At 39.5% G+C, this 22193-nt stretch overlaps 1 protein-coding gene across 5 annotated transcripts in view; it reads right to left on the reverse strand.

Moving 5' to 3' along the window:
* Window positions 1-662: 662 nt before the first annotated feature.
* Window positions 663-22193, reverse strand: part of cbfb (core-binding factor subunit beta) — a 29666-nt gene continuing 8135 nt past the window's right edge. For 2 of the 5 annotated variants that reach the window (XM_029522850.1, XM_029522845.1), the window contains 3 exons: window positions 11360-11476; window positions 11063-11158; window positions 663-4325 (listed from right to left, as the gene is read on the reverse strand). In XM_029522850.1, coding sequence (XP_029378710.1) covers window positions 4254-4325; window positions 11063-11158; window positions 11360-11476 — 285 coding nt within the window. In that variant the 3' untranslated portion in view covers window positions 663-4253. Of the gene's footprint in view, window positions 4326-9599; window positions 9662-11062; window positions 11159-11359; window positions 11477-22193 lie in introns of all 5 variants that reach the window. The other 3 variants (XM_029522849.1, XM_029522847.1, XM_029522846.1) reach the window with 3 other exon arrangements.

The raw sequence follows: 22193 nt of genomic DNA on the forward strand, positions 1-22193 counted from the left end.
ATTCCACGGCCAAAAAACTCACAGGTCTAAATAATTAAATGACTGATGGCTGGGTTCCATTTAGCTGCTTCAATCTTAAGTGTTCTGGTATTGTGTATATTGACTCACTGTCCTGCTGTTCTGGCAGCCGTTGTTAATGCTATTAGTAACACACCAACACAGGTATTGATTGGACCGCTCACACGGAGGGAGGGCAGAGCCACACCGGAGATTAACTGCACACAGTGAGAATTATATGGATGTAATTTAGACCTGAGTGAAGCATACAGCGGATTCCTCTGTAAAAATAAAGAAGGAAAGAAATTAATTCATACACGTTTATTATGAAAAAACATCTAACATTTTGACTGATTGAATATCTCATATTTCCAATTCCTACGAGACAGACCACACACACAGGAAAGAGAAATGTAGAGTGTGCACAAGCCACAGAGTTCTTCTTTGGATCTCTAAGTAAAACCAAAGTATAAATAACTTAGACAAATAGGAAGATAAACAGTTTATGTAAAAAAAAGAAAAAAAAAGAAAAAAAGAAAATGTCTGTGGTTTACGCCTTAATGCCTGCATTAAGAAATTTGATAGATGAATTATCAACTAAGGTGTTGATGCTAACCATTGAGATGATGATTCAGGGGGGTGGTGTAGTGGGGACAGAGCTCATGCTGTTGTCACTTTACACGACGAACTAGAAATGTGGCATACAAAAGTTTTTTTTTTTTTTTTTGTTGACGTGTTTAAATCCAAGACATTTTTTCAGCCTTGATCAAGAGTTCACCTATATTTCCAATATGCACAGAGAAGGGAGTCGATAAAAGGTAACAACTAGGGCGGCACTTAATAGTCAGACCACGAGGTTGATGAAGGCCACAAGTTGAAATGGGTCAGTCTGAGACTGAAATTGCTCTTCTAATGCGAGACCAGTAGTGTTATTTTGAAAATTCATTCCAGCTTGATAGCAATTACAGTAAACTTGTGGCAGGTGAACAGCTTACCTCATTGTCTCACTGTGATAACCAATTTCCTCTTGACTTGCAAAAACCATCTTTAACTTTCTGACACTTACTGCACTTTTCACATCTCCGTATATCAAACAGGTTGATATCCAGTGCTCTTTCTGTTACCACCAATCTTAATACTGATAAAGCAGAAAGTAAAAATTAGGTGTGTAAACTTTTTCTACACTGGATCCAGCCACATGGAAACGCAACAGCCACTGCTGACATCGATCAGTGGCAACATGACGCCAGCCTCAACTTGGGCCACAACCATTTCTGTTTCGACACGTTTTCATCTCCATCCACAGCCAATAATGCCACTTCACTTCATCTGCTGAACTCTTCAACTTCAAACCAACACCAAACTGTGCCCAGACTACAGAAAAAAAAAAAAAAAACACACACACACACAACACACTGAAGGTGCCCTTAGATAGAAAATATGTTTTCCAAATTCTTCAACATATTTAAGCACCAGGTCACCAAGGCAGTTGATTTATAGGATCAGTCTGCTCTGAGGAAAATGGGAACATTTCAGATTTTCTTTTCCAAGTCTCGCAAATCTCTGTGGGAAAAATCTTAAGCTGCCAATGAGAAAGTTGGTTTTCTGACCTCAGGTTAACTTGTCATCTTGTGCTGAATCCAAATGTCAGGATGAAAAGTTTTTTGTTCTACCCTGAGCTTGATGATTTGGCCAGGAATGCAGAGTCTTATCATCAAGTTTATCGTGTATGAGTTTTCAAATACATTTAAATTATTTATGATTGCTACTGTTATTTTTAGTAACGATTTTTGTCCAGAACTTATTGTATATCATTACTAACAACCATATGGCTATCAATGTACAAAAACGTTCCTGTAAAGCTCAAGTTTCAAGCTTAATACGTTCATTCTTAGAAGAAAGAAAAGCACATGAAGGGAAGATTTTTGGGGGCGTTGTAATAATTATAGTCAAACCGTTGAGTGCACACTGGAAAATGAAATGAACTTCTTGTTGCACAATATAAAAACAGGGCCTGAATCCACATTCAACATATTTAACCAGGAAGTGGATTTCCTTGAGGAAAAAAACAAAACAATAAAAAGAACATTATTAAAAATAGCACATGGAAAACAAAAGCAACAAAAGTCCTCATATCTCCCAAATGTCAGGACTTAACATAAAATAGCCTACCACTGCTACAACTAGTTCATAATAAAGCTTAAAGATGGACAAAATTGAATACATATGCAGAGACAAAAGTAATAGAAAAAGTAAACATAATGACTTTCACACAAACAAAATGATAAGATAACAAAACATACAATTTCATTACACTAGTGCTGTAAAACGACAGGGAATAGTATTGATACTGCATTTATGTTTTTCCGGTCCTTCACTGATGAAGAATCTGTGGGTGATTGATCAGCAGCTGGAGAATATAACTGAACTGAGCCGAGGTCTTCACAGTCAATGAGCTGTAATGACATTTTCTTTAGTTCTGACAGACCGAGGTGATGTCGCTGATGTGCGAGACGTGTTTTCGCTGGAAATTTTGAGTTGATACTTTGTTGATATTTATTTTTGGTAGTATATTAATATTAAAATACTATCAAGGCTGTCTGGTGATAAGAGACACAACATCAGCTATCTTGAATTCAGAAAAGCACTATTACAGTCAACTATTCCAAAAAAAAAAAAAAAGGCTTTTAATGTCTCAATGGCTGAAGTTGGGAATATTTTTCTCAGGCCACGTGCACTTAATCCTTCTGTTTTCCTGAAAAATTCAACATCTAAGTTTGAAGATACATGAATTTGCTGTACAGCATTGCCAAGTTATGATGAACCGTGGCTCTGAAAAAGGAAGGTCCTCTGAACTTTTCATTCAGATGTGTTCGGATATTGACATGAGGGAGACAGATGTTTTGTGCTTTTTTCTTTCCTTTTTTTTTTTTTGACCTTGCTGCAGTTCACAATGAGTCAGTGACATAGTAACATAATAAGTCAGCAACATAGTCTTGAATCACCCACTTATTCCTGATCAAAGCGCTGTGACATTAAATAGCCTGCATAGGGAACAACAAAGAACATAGGTAGGTTTTTATACGCACATGTTGGCTTTCATGCATATAAGGAAAATCCATGTGGAGAACAAGACTGATCGTATCACATAGTGCAAAACCCCTTGGAAGACATTCGGATTGAACCGCCTCCTTCACAAGAGAACATCCTATCATTTCCTTTATAGCTTCTTTCTGTTTTCTTGGCTTTTTTTGCTTTGATGTTGTTGCTATATAACCTGTGATTCTGATGTTATGGGGACCTGTTTGGAGAACTAATTAGGATTATGGCAAAGCAAACATGTCTAGACCAAGCAACCTGGCAAACTTCTCTCTGGATGCTCTCCTCCCACCTGCTCTCTTTTTTTTTAAAACGCAACAAAATTTTCCCTCCCTCCCTTCCTCCCTCCCTCTCTCCTCGCTCCCCTCTCTCCTCGCTCCCCTCTCCAGCAAAGTGAACTTTGGTCTCAGAAAACAGCAGGTTTCAGGAAGTGAGCTGAGTATTGTGGGGTTTAACAAGGCCATGTTCACAAATGTGAAGTGTTGCACAACACTGAACAATGCTGAGTCTTTTTTTCTCCCCACACACTGTCAACACCTCACTTTTGATGCATGTTCTACTGGTAAAAGCTTCTGTCTCTCTTCTTTCTGCCTGTTAATAAAATGTTTACCTCCTTGCGACCCCTTGCCCGTCTATTTTCAACATCTTTTATTAATAGGAAATATATTTTTGGTTCTTGAAACTACGCCTGCATACCAAATCCCTCCAGACCCGGGCAAAAAATATCTGATCTTTTCTTTTTATATCTGAAACTCTCAAGAAGCAACTTAAACTCTTGGTGTGTCGCATTTACAATGTAAAATCAACTGCTCCCATTCCCCCCTCTGTATTAAAATATGTTCAGTTAGTTTTTGCCCAGGTCCGTTGTGGCCACCACCCCTTCAATCTGACTTTTCTATGGCTTTTATTCATTTTCAATTCAATCAATTCAGAAAGTTGATTTTCTTCTTCATTCAAAAACTGAAAAAATGTTGACATGTAAAAATGCTAATATAAAACCTGTTTAGGAATTAATAATGAACAATTGGTCTACAACTGCAGTTTTGTTTGTACTTTTCTCTCCAGTTGATTGTGTTGAAAGTGAATGGACTGCTAGCTCTGGTTTCTGCCTCTTCCTCCCTTCTCTATTTCCTCATCCATCGTCGTCGTCCTCCTCCTCAGCGCATTTTGTGCTCCACGTCAGCGTTGGCCATGTTTGAGCCAGGGCTGGGGTCCTGCTGTCGTCTGGACTGGGGGAGAGAGAGATGGAAGAATGAAAGAGGAGGACAGAAGAGAGGAGAGGAGGGACACAGAGAAGGGAGATGGAGAGAGAGTGACAGATGAGAAGAAAGGAGGAGGAGATGGGATGGATAGTGACAGGAGAGCAGAGAGAAAATACAATAAATTAAGTACAATTTTAAAATGTAAAGATGAAGTATCATTTTCGTTTGGATGAAACTGAACTGTGTTCAGTGTACGCTTTAGTGATGATGATTATTGCTTAAAGCAATTTCACACAATATCATTTAAACATTGGTGAAGGATAGGGTTTTAAATAGTGTATGTCCTGCTATGGATTACACTGAAACTGTGCAAGAAGTTGATGAAGAGAACACAACTTCTTTTAATGTCTGACACAGCAACCCTTTCACTCTAATTCTTTTTTTATTCATATTTTTTGCATTATGAGAAACATAGGGACTCCTGTTAAGTTAAAATTTTTATGACGATGCATTTATCAATAACTATTCAATTACATTATGTTTCACATGCATTTCTAAATGTGGACAAAATAAACAAATGAACTAACTAAACTAACTGCAATAAACCAGGCCTGGTATTTGCTCACAATAACACTACTTATGTATTTAAAGTTGTGAAATGTAGTCGTAGCAAGAATTAAAGTATTAAAGCTAAGTAATTATTTACATATTAATCATTAATCATCAATACTTCATACTTCAGGTTGGGTTTTACCACCAAGACTTTTGAAGGTAACCAAGTGGACCCAAAACCTGAGAATAACTGCACAGTTTGGTTTATGTGTTAAAAAAATAAGAGCTCTGCCACAACAGGCTGATATGGGACAACAAAAAAAAAAAAACCAAACAGTTGCAATTTAGCAAACTGCCACAAGAGGAAGCCAGAAAGCTTTATTATGAGTTGTGTGTGTGTGTGTGTGTGTGTGTGTATGTGTGTGTGGCTAAATACGCTTTAGTGATGATGATATTTTAGTCAAGATAGCTGGCAGACAGACAGACCGACCGACAGAGAGGGAGACAGACTGACAGCCATATAAACTGGCAGACATACAGGCTGTCTGACATAGATGAACACACACATATATGCACTAACACGGACACACAAACAAACACAAACACACACACTGAGGGACCATTAGGTCATTATTAGAGGCCATCAGCATGACAAGACTTTTAAATATATTTCATGACGGGGTATAGTGTGTATGTGTTTGTGAGCTCATGGCATGGACCTGCTCTTGCTGTAAAAAAATACTTGTGGTTGTGTGTTTACGCTCAGTCGAAAGCTGAGATTTCAGCAGGGGTCGGCTGGGATGGAGAAAGGGGACGAGCGGGGAAAGATGGGAGAAAGTGCGGGCAGAGGTGAAGCAGCGAGCAGAGCAGACAGAAATGCAGACAGAGATAGTAAAGGGGTTGCTCAGTTCATCTGGAATGTAGTTTGTGTCATCTCAGTGACTCACCATAATAGCAACATACACACAGTCACATGCACACACACACATACAGTATGTCATACTACCATTTTGACTCCTCACAGCCAGACTGACTCCAGTTTCTGTCTGTCTCCTCTGAAAAGCTTTCTGTTGCTTCACCAAAACTGCTCCCATTGAATATTTATGTGCAGCTCAAATGGAGCGATTTCAGAGTGGATCCAAAATGAACTCAACTATTTTGTTGTTTTGTGCTCATCGGCTTCGTGTCCTCTCTGTGCCATGTTCGCAACCAACACTCAGTGCTTATGCAAGAAGTAGTGTGATAATGTAAGGAATGACAGAATGTAAGGGATGATTTATAGTCACATTTATAGTCAGCCTTGGGAGATGGTGGAGACACACACACACACACACACACACACACACACACACACACAAAAAAGCAGGTCTAAAAGGAGAGTGAATTTTGCCAGGTTGACAAAAACACACCTCCTTTGACTGATAATGTTGCTCTGTAGCTGTTAGTTGTGTATATAGACAGAGGCGTGCTAATAATTTCACCATATCAGCTTAAAAGTTGATGTCCTGCCAGTGTGTTTACATCAAGTGACAAGTCTAAACATACCGGCGCCTGCTCAGTAATAGCAGTGACACGCAGCAGAGTTACAGTCCGGATTTTTAAAGGTGCTACTGGTAAGTTTTGCTATTATCACATAGCATTGGTATTATCGAATTATTTTAGCATTACACTCAGCAAAAGAGATGAAATGTTGCATCAGCATCAAAATTCCTTCCAATAATGCTAAAGTTGGCTATGTAAAGATGTGAGCGACATCTTTGCACAGCCAGCTTTAATTTTCTTATCCTCTATTATGCGATTTTGTTTACTGGCTACATTTTTTCTCTGTCTTGGCACTGCTGCTTGCATCGCAGCGCGTCTTACATTGTCTGTGGTGTAAAAAGCCCCATCTAGTTTCATTTTCACATTTTTTACTATGATGATGTGCTCCAACTTAACAAGCCACCCATCCTCTCCTGGATGTGTAATTTCTTATGTGCCAAATACTGAAATATCTATTACAAATGTACAGTGTTAATTAAATGATAAATGTTCAAATGGAGTCAATCGATGGTTAAGATTTGAATAAATTCTAACGTATGACAAATTCTATGAAAGTGAAACAGTTTGCAGCAAAGTGGCAGAACATGGGTCTCTTTAAGTGTAGTCATTTAAGAAGGGAGTGGTCTTTGTTGATTGTGAGGCCAGGAGGAGAGTGTCCTTTATTGATCCACACACAGATGGAAGCTGGCTGGGCCACGATGGGCTGCTTCACCACAACTCAATACTAGAGAAGGGTGTGTGTGTGTGTGTGTGTGTGTGTGTGTTTGTTACGCTGATGTAGATTTGCTGTATCTGCGAATTTCAGCATATATGTGCCTGTTCAAGATTTGAATGTGTCTGTGAATTTGTGTGTGTGTGTGTGTGTGTGTGTGTGTCTAAGTCAAAGCAGGGGGTCTGATGGCAATCAATACTAATGATATATTAATGCTTTCAGAGCCAGCTCATCATTCACCACCAAATCTCTTTTTGCTGAGCTCTCGGACTCTGTGCGTGTGTGTGTGTGTGTGTGTGTGTGTGTGTGTGTGAGACTGAGCACAGTGGAGTTAAAACGCACATTTCTTCTCCATCTATTGCTTTTCCATCCATCTTTCTGGCAGGTACCTTTTGACCTTGAATGGCTGGGATATCACTGCATTTGAATGAAAAATGTTGTATTTTCTAAAAATGACAGGACCTCAAGGAACTGAGAGGGAAACATCTTTACATTCAACAAGCACCCAGATGAAATGAAAAAAAAAAAAAGACTGATCTTTTCCAGCTAAGAAAACGTCATTATAATGAAACCTACACAACTCAGTGAACATCGTACGTTGTCATTTTCCTCTGCAGCATTTTTAGAATGTAATCTTTATTGATCATATTTAAACAGTAATAACAGAAGTACTACAGCTACTGATAAGATTTAAAGCCTTTCTGATTCTGGATTAGAGTGGGAGTCTTAGGGTTTGAGCAAAAGGTAAACTGAAATGTTGTTTACATAATTGATATATATTTTCCTTTTGCCATTAGAGTAATGTTTCAGCGGTAAAACAGCGATCGTACACAAAATGCATCCATGAAAAATGAACTGTATGCCCACCTTTTCCCCGTCCACAGCCTGATAAAACTTTTTCCATGAGTCTCTCTATTTGCTTCTCTTCCACTCTTCTGTGTGCTGCATGTCTTATCCCTGTCTTCATACTATTTTATATATATATATATATATATATATATATATATATCTCAGTGAAGTAATTTAGTTTTACTTTATACTTTGCAAAGACCAACACACAACACATTTAATGATATCTGTCTTTTATATGACTGACAGGAAAGGACGTAGAGATAACTAGATCGCCAGCTAACATGATAAAGAGAGGTATAGATACAGAAAGACAGAGGAAGAGGTGGAGTTTAGACCACAGAAATGCTGAGACTTTCTATCTGTACCTATTCAGCAATGCTCATCAGTCACGCCCGGAGAAACATCTCATGACAAAACTGGTCAATCTCAGCTCAAAAGGAAAATGTGTTTTATGAAATTCTGCAGTGACTTGTTTAAAAATCTGCAAGACAATGAGAGTATTTCTGAGTTTGTTTGTTTGTTTTTTTTTTCATATATATTAATTTGTTCATTCTCCCACATCCAACATCGGCTACTTACACACTAATTTTACTTTGTTGCTGTCCCCAACACACAAGTCTTAACGGATTGGTGTGTCGATGACAACAAAATACAACTAGCTGCATCTCTTTGTAAAAAGTATGAATGTATACTTTACTTTAGTTTATACTTATACACATTATACATATAATGAATGTATTTAGAGAGACATAATTTCTGTTTTTAAGTTTTTTATACTGACGAACAAAAGATTATAGCTTAAATTACAATTTGAGCATTTTATTGGATTTCTTTTAGGGGAGTAAATAAGTCATATTTCATATTTCGGTGCCTCCCTTAAAGATCTACTACTAATAACTCTTCAGTGTCCTTTTTGCTAAATATTTATAACGGAGAAAACAAGTGATTCAGAGGAAAAAATCTGTTGCAAAAGGGAAAATAAAAAGGAATAAAGCACCCATTAAAAAAAAATAAATCAACCCAAAAAGTGTTCAAGCTGCAGATTGGAAAGCCAAAAAGGGAGCTTCTTTTTTTTCACACACATGTTAAAAGTATGTGGTGCTACTTATATTGATTGGGGAAGAGACACAAGGTTTTCTTTTTCTCTGAGCGCCTCAGGGAGGAAACATGAGATCAGTCAGATAAAAGACGACCTTCAATAAATGCCTTTCTATCTCGTCTTTCTGTGCTTCTCTTCCTCCTCTGTTCTCTTCTCCTGCTTCTGCCTCTCTTGTCTAATTTATGCAGGAACATGTGCTGCAAAGCTGTGGCGGGTCTTGATGTGAATGTCTGTTTCATTGTGCAAACTTGATATGGGATTAAAATCAGCATGATCAGACCAGAGTCATTAGAAATGCATGCATATTCATAAAAAAAAACAAAACAAAACACATGTACACACACTAACACTCACTTACACACAGACTGTGGTCACAGAGAGAGAAAACAAAACAAGAATGCACATATAAGAAATATCAATTAAATAGGTGGACACACATACACACAAGCACAAACACACACCTCCAACTGCACACACATGCACACACACAGGGTGGTTTAGTGCATGACAGTGTGATAGATGGTGAGAAATGAAGGACACAGACCCTGTTCTTTTCTGCTGGCTGTCTGTGTGTCATCAGTCCCAGATTTTAGAAACCACAGAGTCCTAAAAAATAAACAATTTGGCGTTCATTGGTAGGGCGTCAACTTAGGAAGGATGTCACTGATCTCCCCAAAGCCTTGCCGGGAAAGTGAGTTCGTCTCATGTAATTAAATAAATTTGGGACAGATATAAACTTGCATGATGCAAATTTAAATGATATCTATAACACTGCAAACAGCACAAACTGTTGAACACTTCAACTGTAACAAACTACATACAGTACAGGAGCTGATATTTAGAATTATGGATCACATTTATGAAGTTATACGATAATGATGCATCAATAATTTTTTTTTTTCTTTTTTTTGCCATTTTTGCAGCACAAAGTGAGTAAAAACTACTTTCCCTTCTAAGGCTTTTGGGACAAAACTGAATGAGTCATTCAAGAGTTCATTAATATTAAATCAAATAAACTAACAACTAAATTCTCTGATTAGATTTATTATCAAACTGATCATGCACTAAACTTAACATTCAAATTGTGAAATTCTATTTAAATAAAAAAAAATTATTGAAGCACACAATCACACATCACACAGCCTTTAGCCACTCCAAGCGCTAAGCAACGAAAATCTGACTGGAAATTTGACTCTTAAAATTTTAAGATGATTCTTTATTCTCTAAGCATCAGTGTTTATTTGCTATTACAGAAAATATAATATAAAAAACTATATAAAAAATATTAGAAAAAATTAAGCAAATTTTCTCTATAGAATCTCAATCTCAGCTGCTACTAAGAATGAATGTTTGCTCTACTTGAAATTTAACACTTCATTGAATAGGCCAGCCTATGCTTCTTTATATTTTTGTAAATCAGAGGTTATTAAAATTTCCAGTTAGGTAAGCTCAGTCCTGCAAAGCCTGTTCACAAACTTCAGATTTGGCCTTCTAAGGCTCACTCCATTTATTTGAGACAAGAATAATTTTATTTAAGTAGTCCAATAGATGAAACATTAACATCAACCTTTTTGCACTCGATTAGACAAATTTTGTTAAACGGTCTTTGCGAGTAAAAAATAAAATCATATGAATTATTCATTCATTTCACGTTCTTGTCTTTGCTTCCAGTGATACACAAATGTACTCAGGGTGTGTTTTGTAAAACTCTGAATCATCACTGCTGAGTGTTGTTACTGGTTGAAGAGGGAAAACAACGCCCACACCCATCAGTCATAATAATTGTGGTCGGAGGATCCTCAGCCTTAAACTGAGATAATTCTCTCCCGGGTCTAAATATTTTCTCCAAGATAAGAAACTTGCACCAAAATCTGAGTTTCTAAGTTTTAGACTGGCTTTGCAAGGCTGGAATAAATCTAGTATAGAAGATGGCAGGGAAGTCGTCCTCAACAAAAAGAAAAACAACACCTTTGAAGTGTTGGAGACAACAGTCGCGAGCTCTCTCACCTCTAGATCCTCTCTGTGTGACCGGTCTCTGTCTTCAAAGTCTCTGGTTCTGCGTCGAGCCTCTTCGAAAGCTGCCTGGGCCAAAGCATCCTCATGCTGCACGCAGAGAAACAGTAATATTCTGTTTAGCTTTCAGTTTTTTCCATGACAAAGTTCCAAGGTTAGAGAAGTTTAAATAAAAGTATTTACTCCCTTCAAAAAAAAAAAAAAAAAAAAAAAGCAAAACAGATGTCAAGAGGAAAAACAAATTTGTGGAATATTTTTGACGCATACAAATCACCACATGAGGTGGATTACCTGCGCCCTCTCATCGTCATACTCCAGGTATCCCATCCCGTCCAGCCTTTGTAGGTCGATCCAGCCTCTCCAGATCACACACACCCCATTCAAGATCATAGGAGCCTTCAGATAGACCTGCAGACACACAGACACAGAGACAGAGCGATCAGTTCATTTGTACACACTTACTGCAGCTGGAACACAAACAAAACTTTTTAATTCACAGTGAATGCGTTTTCCTGTATGAGACTCCACATTCATGTTGAAGTTCCTCTGACAGCATGAAATAATACGGCAACAAATTGGATTGAAAGTGACGAAAATGAAAAAACAAAACAAAACAAAACAAAACAAAACAACAAAATTTCATGCCTTTTAAGAATCACACAAGGGCCTTTTCTTATGACTCCAGGAACAAGACTGGATGTACACCGATCATACATTTGGCTAAAGCTGAAGCAGCAGCTTAGTGTGATCTGGGAGTTTCACACAAAATTACAGTTTGCGAAACAGAAACTCATCAGCTTTTTCTCCAGAATAATACAAAGCTCTGTGTTTGGCCTCTTCTCCCTGCCCCCGCTGTTAACTGCTGCGAACAAGAAAAACCACCAACTACGTCAAAACCTCTCCAACACAATTGACTATTAGACGAGTAAATCACACACACACGCATTCACACACAGTTTGTGTGCAGCTGATGTGCGTCTGTGTCTATGTGTTAGTTGATGAAACCTGTCAATCATTAAGTTTTCCAGTTCCAGTTGTAAAGTAAGTGTGTATGTTGGAAGCCAAAGTCAGCAAAAGTAAAGATCAGATGCCTAAAAACATTTTTATTCATTCGGGTCGGTTTGGGTTTCAGCCATTATTCCATTTCTGTGCCTTATTCTATGGCCTCACTCACAAACTGGAAGCAAAAATTCAACTGTGATCTTTTCACGCTGAGAAAGTCCTGTAAAGCTTTCAGTTCTTGTTTCACTCACTCATGCTGGAAATAAATGTCTTGTCACTTCAGTTCTCACGTTCTCAGTTAAGTGTGATAAAAATCAGAAAAAGGTATATCAACAACCTCTGGCGATCAACAGATGGCCGCCCTCGTCCGTCGTGTTTGACCTTGTACAGTGTCTGTTTTGTCTGTCTGTGAACGAGAGGGTAAATAGAAGTGATAACAAGGAGACAACAAGTGCTCACTTATATTCTATTAACAACCATCTCGTCCTCGTGCACAGTCAGACGGAGGAGGAGGCAGAGGAGGGGCAGGCCTCGTCTCCCTCTGCACTCCTGGTTATATTACATGTGGCTCTGAGCCAGGAGGGCTGCAGACTAACCACCAAATATGTGAGTGTGTGCATGTCTGCGTGTATATTCACGAGGTGAGGGAATGTGTACATCTGAGGAATCGCAGACCCGTTTCTCTGTGTAGGTTTAACAGAGTGGCTCAGTTGCTGGAGATAAATCCAAGCTGCATCAACATGGGCTGAATACATGTTGTCGCATTTTGGCAATAATCCTTATTTAGTTAAGGGAGGACATATTTTAGCGGTGTCATTTAAAGAGGATTTAATTTCCAGCTTTGCATTTCAATTCCCAAGCCTCCCTTAGGCTAACTATTTACACCACTGATTGTTTAAAAAAAAAAAAAACGAGGAGCCAGATTTACCTCAAACTTTCAGCTCTGGTGTTTTGTGGAGACCAGAACTGAAATCCGCCTTCTTCTGATGAGGAGACAACACAGCCAGCCCTTTACAGAATCACCTCATCCTCTCACCAATATGGAGGTTCTGAGACCAAACTATTAACTAATTCACTGGGAACAAAAACAAATTCCCAGAACATTATTTATTGGAATTGGCAACTTCTCAAATCGTTTGTGGCGTGTTCAAGCCTGGATTTTTCTATATTTCAGACCTGCTGCTATGCGAGGAATTTCAATGGAATTTGGATCTAAAAATAACTTGATTACCTTTAAAGTTGCTTTAATCAGTGTTTTGGTATTACTAAAAGGACAATAAGACTACTTATATTTAAAACCCCTAACTCATGCATCTTTTAGCTCGTCGCTTTGGCTTTATGGTGTGAAGCATTATTGGCTCTCATTGGTTGTTTTTGGCCAATCTGACGGCTTCCTACAAGCGCAGTCAGTGACTGGCTGGTAATAATACAGTATTATCAAAACCAAAGTTTCGGATATGGTGGTCTGGCAGAGATCACACATGTTGGACATACATTTGTTAGCTTGACAGAAAAAAAAAAAAAAGAAAGAAAATCACGGTTTCTCCTGATCTCGCTCAATAAACGTCTGCCGTAGAAACTGAAAAGGTGACAGATGTATATCAAGATTGGGGCCACAGCTTCTAGCTACTTCTCCCACATGTCAAAAAGGCAAGACACACTGCAAAAAGCGTAGGACAGTGGGAACGAGCAAAAACAGCTAACTTGCTTTCGATTTCTTCCCCTCTGTCGCAGTCTTCCTCTTTCCCACCGCAGTGCTATTCATGAAGAAGAGACGGCCAACAGTGAGAGACAGTGAATCAGTGTTTTTCCCTGGGTAGAAAGATTTTAGCTGTTATTTTTATCTGAGTAAACAAGCATTTAGGAATAAATTGACAAAAATCAAACACACCCCCCAAAACGCACACACACATGCACACACACAGATGACTAGATTTTTCTGTGTGACACTGGGCGATTGCCACGTTCCTGCATTTTTACTCAGGCTATTTTTGGACAGCCTCTCACAGGGACCTCTTTTACCACAGCTACCCAAAATGCACTGGGGCTGCAGGGGAGACCGCACCCCAAGAGAGACTGTGTGCTTTTGTGTTTATTCCCATTAACGTCTTTCTTAGTGTGTATGTGTGTGTGTGTTTTTTTTTTGTTTTTTTTTTTGGGGGGGGGGGGGTTGGCTTCCACATCTGCAGGGCTTCATGGTGCTTTTAAATGAAAGCTTCATTTGGCCTGATAGGGAAAACGTGTGTGTGTGTGTGTGTGTGTGTGTGTGAGGGGGAAAATATGTAGAAATGGCCCAACCACAGACTTCCTCTGAGAGAGAACCCTGTCAACCCCCACATCCCCACTGAGACACACACACACACACACACACACACATATACCCCCCCCCCCTCCTCACACACACATACACACACTTCAGCATGCTATGAATGAGAAAGGTGAAAATTCATTCTCACTTTTAAACAGAGCAGAGTTTAGATAATGAGTGACTTACGTTTCAAAAAACACTTTGTTTTTTGGTTCATTATGTTTCATTCTTATCAGACATGTGATTTGGTCTTTTTTCATCTTGTGAATCTGCCCTGGTTACTTTTTTGCACACAGCCTTCTGAATCACACTTCTCCAAGACTCATTTCAATTGAAGGAGTGAATTATTTATTTTTTTATTTGTTTTTATTAAATAATCTGAAATTACAAATGTGACCAATACAGACCAGTCTTGTGTTTGACAGCTGAAAAGACGTTACCTGGCAGCGGCAACCAGCTGCAGCTGCTCATCACTGTGCATCATTTTCCTTCACTGGAAGGTAAATGTACATTAAGGACCCAAACACACACAAACACACACCGCTTTTTGATCTGAACTTCTCAAAGCTACTGTAAGTGCAACCGATGTGTAAGTGTGGGTCTGTGTGTGTGTGGGGGGGGGGCAGAGTGTGTGACGCAGATCTAGAGGGATGTGTTGGCACACTGCCCTTCATTCAGCCTGGTGCCAACCATCTAGTCAACACAACTGCCCACTGCGCGCACACACAAACTCTAAAACGCGCATGCACACGCACACACACACACCCACGAGACGTGTGCCCACGAGGTGTGTGAACACAATGGGTATCTGTGTTTTCTGCCTCGTGAATTGCGACCATCTCTCCTACACACACACACACACACACACACACACACACACACACACACACAAACAGCACAAGGACTTCCTCAATTTCTCTATTACATCTTCTATTCCTGCATCACCTCTTTTTTCTTAAATATACTAACAGCATATGTGTGTTTTACTTTTCTTTGTGGTGTGTTTGTGTGCGTGAAAAATTTTGAATAAAGAGTCTGGAAATCTGTGAATTATTCACACAATAAAGGTCTGTTAACGTATCTGAGTCACCAGCCAGTCACAGACAACTCATAAGTTCTCTGTCTTTCTGTTCTTCTTTACTCTTCCTCTCCTTTCTTTCTGACACTGTCATTATGATGCTCAGCCATGATGAGACAAGATCACTGAGTCCTCTAAAGAAAAGGATAAAAGTAGATCATGATAGCTGCCAGGACAATGAGCCACTGAAGTGCATGTTACATGATTCATGTTCCTGTTACCACAACACACTAAAAAACACACACACTCAACTCAACACTTCTCCAGCCTGGGCCTTATGTTGTCATCTCTGGTACTTACAGAAAGGAAAAGATAAAGAAGGTGAGGAAGGAGAAACAATGAACACCACGTTTGTGAAAAATAAAATAGTTATAAAGTTTTAAATATAATAGTATAGTATAAAGTATGTAAAGTTCTCCAGGTCATGTGTCATATTATACTGTATATCTGTTTATGTGTGTGACAACTGCTTCGTAAAACTATGTATTGAGAAACTCTATAAAAGTATATAATTACATGTTTAAAACAAAACAAATATATATATATATATATATATATATAGGAGACAGCACTAATACCTCTTGTGACTACTATCACAAGAGGTATTAGTACGTACTAGCACGTACAGTAGCTTTTTCACTGTCTGTGAAAGCTGATAAAATTAGGCTTATTTGCCCAAAACTGCTGAATATTAAAACTCACTTAGAGGCAAATAGTTTAAATATTCTCTCTGTAGACAAAGAAATGGAGAAAGAGCGGGATGATGGAGGTTTACACCCACAATCTGAGTGTGTGTGTCCGACTCAGGTGTGACAGCAGCAGGTGGACATAAAGCACGTTACTGACCCTCCGTCCTAACAATGCCAGACTGAATACAGCCTAACGTCCTCTGGCCTATTGTCTGACACACATATACACACACACAGACACACAAAGACAAACCACCTGCTAGAGCAGTGCAAGTATAATAGCATAGTACTCTCCTATTGCTTGACCACTTTCACGCCTTCTGCTGTCCTGCCCTACAATTATAGAGGCTGAAAAACAACATGAGACGTGTACACGCACACACACGCACACACACACACACAAAGCACAATGACAACCAGGTCAGCGAGGCTGATGTAAAAGTGTCAGTCGTGTCTGTCGTATGTAACAGTAGAAGGGACGACCCGCAATGTTGAAACAACCAAGAGAGCTCTTGGTTTTTGTTCAGTGTTCATGAAGGGAACCAGAAGAAAAGTAAAAGGTATCAGAACCAACGACACGGTTTTACTAGACGTACTGAAATCCTTTGTCAGGTCACCTGTTGTTGTTTTGTTCGCTGGCAGTTTGAGTTTCCATTCTGAGTTGAGTGAAAAGGCCCCAGCAGACCACGCAGACACATAATGTGGATGAGACCTATGCAAAGTCTCTGTGCACACTGGAAGGCCAAAGTACCACACTTTGCTGCTGAGGCATTCACAGGCATGGAAATATCATGCAAATGTACACATAGGCTGCAGATAGAGTTACAAAACCAGTCACAGAGAGGCACCAAGATCACATTTCACTCCCACATACACAGAAATCAGTCAACTTTATAGAACACTTAATTTTGCTTTGCGTTATAAATGGAATTCGGCTTTGGTGGCCTATTGAAGAGGACATAGCTCGTCAGTGTGTTTCTCTGCTGGGATGAGCACTGTTGGCATTAAACACGAAAGCTGGCAACAATGTTCAAAGAGCAAACAGCTGTGGTCTGTTTCTTACAAATTCGTGAAGTTGAGCTGAGGTTTAGCTCCTTTAATCACAGCCTGATATGCTTAAGACGTTATGTTTATATTTATTTATTGGTACATTATGATTCTGACTGTAAGGACTAAAATAAAAGTCGGGGGCAGACTGTGGTTTTTGTGAAAAGACTGACTTCAGTCTGGGTTAAATATTTCCATTTAACATGTTCTCATTGCCGGAGGTGAATAAATTGGAAATGAAATAACTCAGGTATGTTCAATAAAAACTTATTAAACTGAACTTTCTTTTTGTTTCCTTCAGAATATATCTGACAACAGATGTCTGAAAACCCTTATTCATATCGTACCGTTAACACTGACAAAGAGAAAACATGTTGCTTCCCTCAGGACGGCAGTGGTCATCGAAAGAACGCGCACATGCATGCACGTGCACAGACAAACACACACAACCACGCAAAAATTCAAGACCATCCAGGTGACCCGTGTCACACACTTCGGTCCAGTTCAGCTCACAGTTACTGGAAAAGAGCGACTAAGAAAAGAGGAATGAAGCTGACACACGCATGCGAGATTTCACACTGGACTGACCACTCAGTAGTTTTCTATTTGAGTGTTGAGTCTCTATGTCTGCCTGCACTCTCACACATCTTTCTACTTCTCCCATGTGTGCATAACATAAAGATTTAGTTAAAGAGAAGGCTATGCTGCCAACATAAAACACACAAAGAGCACATAAACACAGGACCCCATCTCTATGTGTGCTGCAGTGCATTATGGGAGTGGGTGTGGTCATCGATCTAAGGCCTGGAGCATGAAATATGATACATTGTGGGAGGAGACGGACAGTGTGTGCATGTGTGGGTATGTGTGTGTGTGTGTGTGTGTGTGCAGGAAAAAGCTTTTGTGTCTCTTAAAAGGGAGACTATGAGGCTCATAGGAAAGTTCACTTATCCTGATTCAAATTGAAAAAGTATCACGGTGTACTGAACAATCATACTGGACATTCGTGATGTAAAACAAAACCCTCTAGACAGACAGACACACACACACACACACACACACACGGGCACACAAACATAAACATGGGCAGCAGTAGCAGAGGGAAGCAATTAGCGGTCTGGCTTTGATGATGTCACTAACAAGTCACGCACTGATGGCACAGCTTCCGTTCAGAGGGAAACATAAAACCACACACTGCGTCCAAACACACAGAAACACACACTTGATGTTGATACAAGAGAGGAGACTCCTGGAAGAAGGACCTCTCATATTCAAGTAGACTTATGAAAGAACCAGCAACTCTCTCACCATTTTTCTTTCTGCCGACGCCTCAGCGCCTCAAACTGAAAAGAGCCAGAACACAGCTGAGCTATTCTGCTGACGATTGGTCGAAGGAGGTCGCAGTCATGTTGACTCTTTCTCATGTTTAAACACTTAATGGCTCCGGTGCTTTCCAGTGACTGGACTGGTGCTGCAGCTGTGGGAGGATTTGAAGAGTCACCACATCTTAATCTGCTGCAGTCTGTAAAGCAGAACGTCCTGTACCTCCTACACTGACCAGTCCTCAGCGTCTGCAAACTGTTTTCATTTAGAAAATAGGGTTTTTCTTCATGCTATCTTTGAGATGGTTGGTTTATTTTAAGTTTTTTCTTTTTAAAATGTATGAATAATGTAGCAGACGTTTGATCACTGACTGCTGTCCTGTTTGTCTTGCACGGCTCAGAAAAGCTGTTCATTTGTTTGAGGTGTGGAGCTTCAATACGATATTTACACAGTTCACAACCAGCTCGGTCCATATTTGTCGTATTTTCTTTTTTCATTTATCTGCTGGGACAATAATGATACAAAAGTTAGGGACTCTGCTGACATTTTACTGCAACAGCCAAGAGGCAATTTTATTTATATATATATATATATATATATATATATTAATTAGAAGCCTTAAGGGCACGCCCTTAGAGCTGATAATACCTTGGCTTTTATATGAAGTGTTGAAAAGTGAAGTGAAAAAAAAAACTAAAAACTCTACAGGTCCCCCTTCCTCATACTTAAACATTTTGTTGCTCCTTATTTCAGTTTTATGGCCTGAAGAATTATCATGTCATTCATTGTAACTGCTCAAAGAGTCAGCAGCTAAAGGGTCAGCCATTTCCATCAGCAGTTGGTGGAGGGCAAAACGGAGCTACAAGGGGACTCAACACTGAGCTCATCTGGAACTGGAAAGTCTAAATGCACTTTGCTTTGGATGTAGTGGATAATGTTCATTCACAGATATTTTTATCATCAGGATCTATGAACTCCACATATTTAAAGGTGTGGATGTCGCTGCAGGTCATTCCAACAAAACACAACTTTGGAGGATTTTACCAATTTGATTCTCTCTGGTCAGCTGGAAAATATCAGCATGTGGAAAATACATGAAGGAAATGCCCAACCTTCCTTTGAGGATGAATGAAGCTCGATGTGTGTGTTCATGCTCTGGGTTTTGTGCCTTAGCTCATCTTTGGACCTCCCCTGATCACCAATCTCTTTTCTCTCCATTTTTTTTTGTGTGTTTATATGTGTTAGTGTGTTTTTTATGTGTGGACTTGCATCTATCTGTGTGTATGGCTGAGCAATCAGCCTGGCGCCACCATCTCATCAGCATGCAGGGACAGTGTGTTTGTTTCAGTGTGTTATTGTCGGGCACCGGCATGCATGCACATGCAGAAACAAACACACACACACGTGCGCACACACACATACACACAGAGTGCTTTCACTTGAACTTTGACAGAAATTCCTGTGGGTTAATTTTATTATCATCCTCATCACATCCACCACATCTCCAAGTATGACTTTTCCATCAGCTTCTTCTCGACACTTGAGTGAAAATGCAATGGGAGCATAATTAAAGCCAACAGTAACGACTCCTGGGCTGCTGTGACATTCACCCGTTTCATCGGTTCTCAAAGTGTTTTTATTTTATTTGGATTGAAGGAGCTGGGGTAGATTCAGTGCAGCATCCCTGGTTCAGATCCAAAGAATATAAAATCATCATTGTAGTTTTAATGTAACATGAAGTAAGTGCCTGTAGGACACAAGAAGCCTGGCCTTTTGTTTGTTCACGAAAACACACGGAACATGAGGAAGAATGAACGAATGGACGGATCAATGAATGAGTGAATTTGTTACTTCTGAACAAAATCAAGTTTCCATGAATTTGCTGCTCACAATTGCTTCAATTTCAAAGCTGAGTCTGACTCTGATGATAATAAAGAAAATTAATCGCAGCCTGTTAACTCCAAAACTGGTGATGATACAATTCTCATCTCAGACAGGGTTAATGGCTGCTAGCAAGTTAGCAGCTAGCACTAAAATTAACCTCCTCCACAGCTGGATCCCATTAGCCTGCAACAACACTAAAAGTCTGTACTTCGACTCTCTTTCTTCCTCTGTCTCTAAAACACACACACACACGCACACAAGCACACATATTATATTTAGCCGCCAAGTTTAACCTGGCTGTGCTACCCTTTTGGTTTGGCAACGTCTGTGTTTGGAAATGAAGGCAGGAGAGAGGGAGGAATGGAGGGGGTAGAATGGATGGAGGCAGAAATGGGAACAAATGAAGAAAGGGAGGATAAAAGTAGGGAGCAAGGGTGTGGGGTGGGGTAGGGTGGGGAGTGTGTGATAGGACCAAGGATGTATGTAAAAAAAAAAAACAAAAAACATAAGGAATGGAAAGAAAGGAGGAGGAGAGGATGGAGGCATGCAGTGTGGATGTCCATATAAAATGCCACAAGAATAACAAACAGAGGAAAGAACGGGGAAGCTGGGGGAGAGAAAATATGTAGGAAAAGTCATGAAAATAAAGAAAGAGGCAAAAGCAGCAGCCTGGCAGCTTGATCTGAATCGCAGCCACCATCTCATCCCCCTCAATCCATCCTCAGTTCATCCTTTTCCTAATTCACACAGACTAAATAGAAGAAAATTCATTATAACTTGGCCCCATTACTCGTGTGTATGTGCTGCTACGGCGTACAGTCAAAAGGCCTTTTCTGCCTTTTGTGCTGCGCAAAAAGTGAACATAAGAGGTGAAAGTTAAAAAGTTACTTTTGCAATTTGAACAGTTTCATGGTCTATCGCATAAAAACAATGAAAAGCTAATAATGCAAGAGGAAGCTTTTCCCAGGCCTCAGAGATCTATACATGCGTGCATGTGTTTGTGTGTGTGTGTGTGTGTGCGGTGACAGTAATTAAGAGAAGAAGTTGCAACGTACACAAGATTTCTGCTCTGGCCTGACAGTTGTATTCTACAGGGAGGTCCAGCGGGATCAGGAGGCTGGGTGTGTATATGTTTGTGTGTTTTTGGTGAGTGTGAGTCTGAAATTTAAGATGGAAACCTGGTAGAGCAACACTGACTACACAATTAAAGCCTCCACGGTGGGGCTTCTGCTTAACAATACTCCTTTTTACGGCAATATTGCGCTCCACAAACCACACACTGCACTCGTCTGCCCCTTTTCATACAAGTGGATTATGAATGAATATTATATAAAAGTAAAGAGCTGAAACTTTATACTTGTGTTTTCTGTTGGAGGAGGATGAAAAAAAAAAGATCAGTTACTCTGAGTAGCATGATTCAGTGCAGAAGATGATTATGGATGAAAAAAAGCGACTGTCATTGTGTTTATCGCAGTCCCTAGATATACAAATGTGTGTGTGTGTTAAAACTGTCAGCCTTAATGTGTTAATCTCGATCAGTTAAGGGGGTACGGTTTTTCTTTTTTTTTGTTGTTGAATCACATGCCGCTATTTTAATCCCTTGGTTGCACTCTTAACCTCAGCAGCAGGAAGCTGCTCTGAAATAAATCTAACAGATAAGTCCATAAAGTCATTCAGTTATTCCCAATCAAGACGCATTGATGTGAACTGCTTTACATTGAGAGACATAAAAGGCTTCTTAAATTTCATTAATCCATCTATCCTACAGTTACCAAAAAAAGACAAATGGCTGTT

This window comes from Echeneis naucrates, chromosome 16, assembly GCF_900963305.1.
Source record: "Echeneis naucrates chromosome 16, fEcheNa1.1, whole genome shotgun sequence".
NCBI lineage: Eukaryota > Metazoa > Chordata > Actinopteri > Carangiformes > Echeneidae > Echeneis > Echeneis naucrates.